The 6,696-nt window shown below is 38.4% G+C and overlaps 1 protein-coding gene across 4 annotated transcripts in view; it reads left to right on the plus strand.

The window, feature by feature from the left end:
* The window catches only part of RGS7 (regulator of G-protein signaling 7), a 274,534-nt gene that overhangs the window by 226,478 nt on the left and 41,360 nt on the right, over positions 1–6,696 (plus strand). For all 4 annotated transcript variants that reach the window (XM_009276206.1, XM_009276213.2, XM_009276221.2 and 1 more), the window contains 3 exons: positions 555–616; positions 2,176–2,286; positions 2,771–2,896. In XM_009276206.1, coding sequence (XP_009274481.1) covers positions 555–616; positions 2,176–2,286; positions 2,771–2,896 — 299 coding nt within the window. The remainder of the gene's footprint in view (positions 1–554; positions 617–2,175; positions 2,287–2,770; positions 2,897–6,696) is intronic.

The following is a 6,696-nucleotide window of genomic DNA, read 5'->3' on the forward strand; positions in this document are numbered from 1 at the left end:
CCAGGATGCCATTGGCCTTCCTGGCCGCCTGGGCACACTGCCGGCTCATGTTCAGCCGGCTGTCGACCAACACCCCCAGGTCCTTCTCTGCTGGGCAGCTTTCCAGCCACTCTTCCCCAAGCCTGTAGCACTGCATGGGGTTGTTGTGGCTGAATTGCAGGACCCGGCACTTGGCCTTGTTCTGTTCTTGTTCTTGTACTGTTCATGCTTCATTAATCTTTCCTGAGGTGTTAGAATTGGGAGAAGGCGAATGTCTGAAGAATTAGTAGTTCTCTTCAAAAATCTAAAAAAAAGGCTAATTGGATTTCTCTTGAGGAACCTTTAGGGAAAATGTTATACTGGGTCCTTTTTTTGTCTCTGTGGTCTTTTCTCTTTGACAAAAAATTCCATTTATTTTAGAACTACACTGGTGAAATGTTGTTTTAACTCAGATATATTTCTCTTCTGTGCCCTAGGATAAATTAAGGTTAAATTACAGCCCTAATAAAAAAAGTTATGGAAATGGAGTCAAGCAATGAATTACTCATAACACTCTTTGCCTTCCTTTCTTGCAGATTAAGCACTGGCAAATGCAATTAGACAGACATAGATTAAAAATGTCAAAAGTTGCAGAGAGGTAAGTATATTGTCACATCTGCTGGTTTTTCAATTAGACTGATAACTATTGGGAAAATGTCAGCATGAAATAGCTTCAAAGAAAGAGAGACAAGGGAACTCAGGTGCCATAGAAATAACTGATGACAGTTTACTTTAAGTGGGAGGTATGAAGTTCTTTGATAAAAAATGGCCCAGATATTCCATGATACATTTCTGATAAACCCAAGAGTCACTGAAAGAGCCTCTGACCAAGTGGTCACAAGCTTCACCTTGCATTGGCAGGGAGGCTAAATAGAAATAGGTCTGGGGTTATTGTTTTGATATTTCAAAAGGGCAATCATTGACAAAGCAAAGGAACTGATCGGCAGAGCTGGCTGGGTGAGGAGCTCGGTGCTTGAACAAAGTGGGTCTGTGCTTACTTTGGGTCAAAGGTTGTAACACTAGTAGGAGTCTTTCTCTGAATTAGACTAAAATTTGTCAGGAAGGGGCTAGAAGGCAAATAAAATTAGGGGCTAGAAAGCAAGTAAAATTAAAAGACCCTTGGAAAGACCACAGCTTAGGTAGAGAAGAGGTAGAGAAAAGGAATGCCCTATCTTACACATCAAATACAGAGATGATAGTGAAAATTGCAGAAAATTTAGCTGGATAAGACTTAGTAAAGGAAATTAAACCAAATAATACAAATGGTTCTTCATCCTCTCATATACGTTTGTGCATGTGTATCTACTTATATATGTGTATGTATTCATACACATACAAACACATATAAATATATATTTATAAAGAGAACAGGTTAAGAATTTGTGTTTGCTGAACAGTAAAAATGGAATACAGACTAAATATAATATAAATAGGAATGAACAGAAAGAGTATTTGTCCTCACTTATCAATAATTTTTCAATAAATATGAGGCAAAAGGAAACATAGAAAGCAGGAATAAGGGCATGGGAGATGTAAATTACCAGAATACAAGCAAAGTTTTTAGTGTGTTCAGCTGAGTCAGACTGATTCATGAATACCGAAGAATTTGGAAAAAAAAAAAAGGGTTTTTTTGGAAAGCAATAAACTTGGGAGTAGTGCCATTTGATTAGGAAAGAAGAAAATTATTAACTGTATTTAAAAGAGGAAAAAAGAAGTCCCAGCAGCTGCAGGGCCAATAAATATGACCTGAATAGCATGCAGTGTTTTAAAACTGATTTTAAAGGAACTGATAATTAAAACTGTAGGGGTATAAAACATGTTTCTTTATGAAAGCAAATGTGCATGGAAGAGGTGCTTGATTTAATTTATTAGTGCCTAAAGGAGTCCTAAAAGGAGCTACGTGGAAGTATGAGGGGGGGGTGTAGTTTATTTTATTTCAGCTTTTGATAAGACCTGAGCCACGCCTCCTTCTTCAAGGGTCCACTTTTAAAAGGCTTGAGCAAACCTATTTTAGCCTGAGCTTGTAGCTGACTTCTGAATGTGTGCACACCCGGTTACCATGGTTCAGTTGATGCAAGGTAACTTGTTAACTGGGGTAACCTGATCAGGTTTCCTCACCTCCTGACATGGCAATGTTTGATGCTTTTGTTTTCCTAGTCTATTAGCTTATACAGAGCAGTATTTGGAATATGATCCTTTTCTTGTGCCCCCTGATCCCTCAAACCCTTGGATATCAGATGACACCACTTTCTGGGAACTGGAGGCAAGGTATATAATTTTATTTCTTCTACTGGGGTAAGGGGGTATAACAGGCTTTTCTTGAAATGTGAAGATTTCAGCCAGAGGTATTGCAGGAAAATACTGAGGCAGAAAGGCAATGCAGTATCCTTTTGGTCTTTCCAGCTTTACAGTTTCATAAGATGGGAAGAGCTATGGATTAATAAATCTATGTAAAAAGTTAAAGTAACCAGTTTCCAGGGTTCCAGTGTGGGGAAAAAAGACACCTTTTAAAATCTGGTAACGTTTCCTAGTTGGAAATCCTTATTCTTCTGTGTAAATGCATGCGTATTACCTCCATCCTGTGTAAGTACTAACAGCCTGGTTGCTCATCTCTGAACATTGCATAGATATGAGCAATCTGGAAGGTAAGAAATCTGTGGTTGAGCTTTAGGACATAGTCTAAATTATGAACACAGAGTATTAGAATACTGACTATTGCTGATTGTAAGTTCTGTTGTTTTTCCTTCTGTAGCAAAGAGCCAGGACAGCAGAGGGTGAAACGATGGGGATTTGGCATGGATGAAGCTTTGAAAGACCCTGTGGGAAGAGAGCAGTTTCTCAAATTCCTGGAGTCAGAATTCAGTTCAGAAAATTTAAGGTAAATGAGAGGGACTTTATTTTTTAATATCTTGTGAGATACATTGGGGGTGGTTTTTTGTCTGATAACTTTCTTTTCATTTTTTGACCCCTTCAAAAATTTTCCTGTGTCTTACCTTTCAGAATCCATTCACGCAGATTGCTGCCTGCTCCCAGATTCAGGCTGAGGGAAAGATTGATATAGTTAGCAGAGACTCACATGAAGCATATTTTCTCATTCATATCCAACTTTTGGTCAGACTACCCATGTAAGATCTTTTCCCTCAGCTCATTTTATTAAACAGGTTTAAAACATTGACCCATTCAAAGCCTGTTCAGTATCTTTTATTAAGACCAATATTATGAGAACAGTAAAATTAAAAAAGAGAATTTGTTAAAAAATAAATAAGGGATTTAAAGTAAAATTCATAGACTTTCACTGTTGGTCAGGTTTCTGGGGATCGTTTGTCTTTTGAAAATCTCCAGTAAGATTCTAGTACTCGTGGATCTGACACAACAGAAGTAGTGAACAGCTAGCTCTTAAATTCCTCACTAATTGCAAAATGGAAAATAGCTGCTAGTGTATGAAGCTTAAATAAAATTCAAAGAAAAAGTATACAGAATTACTTTTAAGTGAGGGAGAACAATTATTTGATTTTAAAAAATGATAGTCTGTCCATTGGCTAATAACATGTTTTATTGCCGCTGTTCTATTTCGGTAAGAATTATTTCAGAGGGATTGATAAAAGCTTTTCTATAGATAAGTCAAACTATACATAGTACAAAATCATGTACAACATGTTTTTCTCTTTATTCCACCTTTTTGTCAGATGTCATCTGTATCACTTCGCATTCACCAATAGCATAAGGTGTATAAAATCCTATTTGCACACATTCTAAAACTCATAAAAATCCTAAACTACTTTTTTTTCCTATGCCAGTTCTCACTCCGAAGTGGTGCAGCATAGCCATTCGTATTAGAGTTACATTTATGTAGTATCTTACGAGAGGCATTTAGTATTTTGTGGTGTTGATTCATAAATGCTGAGTAATTGCACAGACCTTGTTAATTTTGTCAGCAGAATAATTGGAGATGGACTTCTCTAAGTTGCTGACCATGTTCATATTGAAACATTGAATTTTGCATCACAAATGTATATTAGATACTCCAGACCTTATGATATTTTCCAACTGATTTGTGTTTGCCTTTACCCCCATGGAAATATGGCCTGACCTGTATGTGTATGTTGATAACTTCATTAGTGACAGATAATTTTTTTTTTTATTAAAAAATCCAAGTGATAAAATGAAATTTTTAAAATCAGAATAATACCAAGAAAAGGAAAGGTAATTTTTTTATTTAAAGGGCATCCTGGTAATTCCTTACGCAGAGCAGCTGTTCAAACATGAACCTATCTAGCCCAGTGTGTGCTGCAGTTTCTATGCTTTTCTGTGATTAATTTGTCTCTCTGCCAACTAGACTGTTACCCGCATAATCTCTAGCTCTTTCTTCTAATCCTATTTACAAGACTAACCACAGGTGAACTGCAAGTGACTGATCCAGAAAAATTCCCTAGAGAAATTTGTTCAGAGCTGATTCCTTGACGTGCCATCTACTCTTCTGTCTCTCTCTAGATTCTTACATTGGCATTATAAAATAGAATATCTGAGCAATGGTGAATATGAGCTTAAAGGCTGTCCCTGGGAAGGATCAGGCAGGGGATCAAACTTGCACTGAAAAGGTGCTTTCTGTGATGGTTAACTGAAGGAAAACTGTCTCACAAGCTCAGAATTATGTTTACGAATTCTCAAACTGTGGGGAAATCAATCCACCGTTAGGCTCACACAGTAAAGTCGGGTGAGAAAGCATGAATTCGTAAAGCTTATTGTGTGTGAATCAAAATGTTATAGATCTCAGTAATAGAAATGAAAAGTTTGATGGTTTCAAGCATTACTGCTGAATAAACCTTAAATTTAAAGACCACCAATTTCTTTGCTCACCTCTTAACCCCACTGTGGCAATTCGGTTGTTTGGGGTGGGTTTTTTTGGATTTGACAGCCACCTTGAGGAAAAGATTTATTTCCGTCCACATCTTCCCACTGCAACAAAGTGAACTCAAGTCAGTAGCTGGCTCTTGTCCTTTTACAGATCTAAGCATGATAAAATTTACAACAAGCACCATCAAACCTACAGTGGGATAGACAGCTGGGACCCTGGATTCAAGCTACCAAGTGCAGTACACAGGATACAGCAAGGGACTGCAGACACTAGAGAGAGATTCAGTATTAGTTGATTAGAAGTCTTATACCTCACTTTGGTGAAAGAAATGCCAAAAATGTGCAATTATAAGTCTACCAGATACACCGTTTCTATTCAAGCATGATTATCTTATGTAGCTAAAAGTCCCAGTGTTACTGTTTCATTAACTTGGACTGAGTGTCTAAGCTGGCTGAGAATCTCATTCTTAGTGGATTTAGATCCTGTTTTAAGAAACAGAACAGGGATGAAAAACCTTGAGCCATGAGTTAAAACTAAGAACTCTGCAATGATTAGGAATGCAACCAGGTTTCACCTTCTTACTCTGTATCTGTGCTTTTTTTCTTTGCCTGTAAATTGGGATTAATAGTATTTCACTCTCTAAAGGGGTGTTGTAAAGCATAGCAAAGGAATAAAACTGTCAATGTGGTAGCTTCATTACAGTGTGATTGCAGTTTGCTAACACCCAGGTTGGATTCTGCATTCACCTAACGCAGGCTATGACTTGTAATCTCTTGTTACCATGCAGATTTTTTGGAGGGATCGCTTTGCATGCTGCTCACTACACAGAACAAATAGCTAAAGTAACATATGATTTGGATAATAGATTTATAAAATTCCCGCTGCCTATTACAAAAATGGTGACCATTGTTTAAAATTCACAAGACTTAAGTTTGAGCATGATCCAATACTACTGAGCTTGGTCACAAGGCTGTCCAAGCACTGAAAAAGGGCTTTTCAGAGACAGCGAGATAGTGAAATGAATCTTACTGCAATGTGGCACCTGGAGACCTAATTTCTTTCATCCCTGTAGAAAATCCCCATTCCTCTCCATATCATTCCTTTGTCAGTAGTGCTGCAGGATTCTTTGGAAAGTTAATATTTGTATGCTGACTGTACGTTTGCTCCCAAGTGGTTGTTTCGTAGGAATTGCAGCCTGTAAAGATCTAAATGGTTTCAGGCCTGCCAATCTGAAAGCCTGTCCAAGTCATTATGCAGTATTGCAGTAGGTGTGATCTCCAAGGCAGTGCTAAGACTGCAAAAGCCTCCTAGGTTAGTGAAGGGAAAGTGGTGACAGGATATCTTCCGTGATGCACGGAAGGAAAAGCCATGGGACCCCTTGCCCCTTCCTTTGATCCTCATTTATTAGCTTCCATAATGTGTGAGTAAATAGGGAAAAGGGGCTCTGAGTTCTGGTTGTCCAGAAAAAGAAGAGAGGGATTGAGGAGTTAGCTAGATTCAGCTGTTATCTCTGATAAATTTTCTCTGACCATCCCCCTGCAAGCTGAGATTTTGTGAGGTGTTTATTTTAGAATCATAGAATCATAGAATCATTGAGGTTGGAAAAGACCTCTAAGATCATCGAGTCCAACCGTCGACCCAACACCACCATGCCCACTAAACCATGTCCCTAAGCGCCTCATCTACACGTCTTTTAAATACCTCCAGGGATGGGGACTCCACCACTTCCCTGGGCAGCCTGTTCCAATGTTTCACCACTCTTTCAGGAAAGACATTTTTCCTCACGTCCAATCTAAACCTCCCCTGGCACAACTTGAGGCCAT

Source organism: Aptenodytes forsteri, unplaced genomic scaffold (genome assembly GCF_000699145.1).
Source record: "Aptenodytes forsteri isolate BGI_AS27 unplaced genomic scaffold, ASM69914v1 Scaffold10, whole genome shotgun sequence".
NCBI classification, from domain to species: Eukaryota; Metazoa; Chordata; class Aves; order Sphenisciformes; family Spheniscidae; genus Aptenodytes; species Aptenodytes forsteri.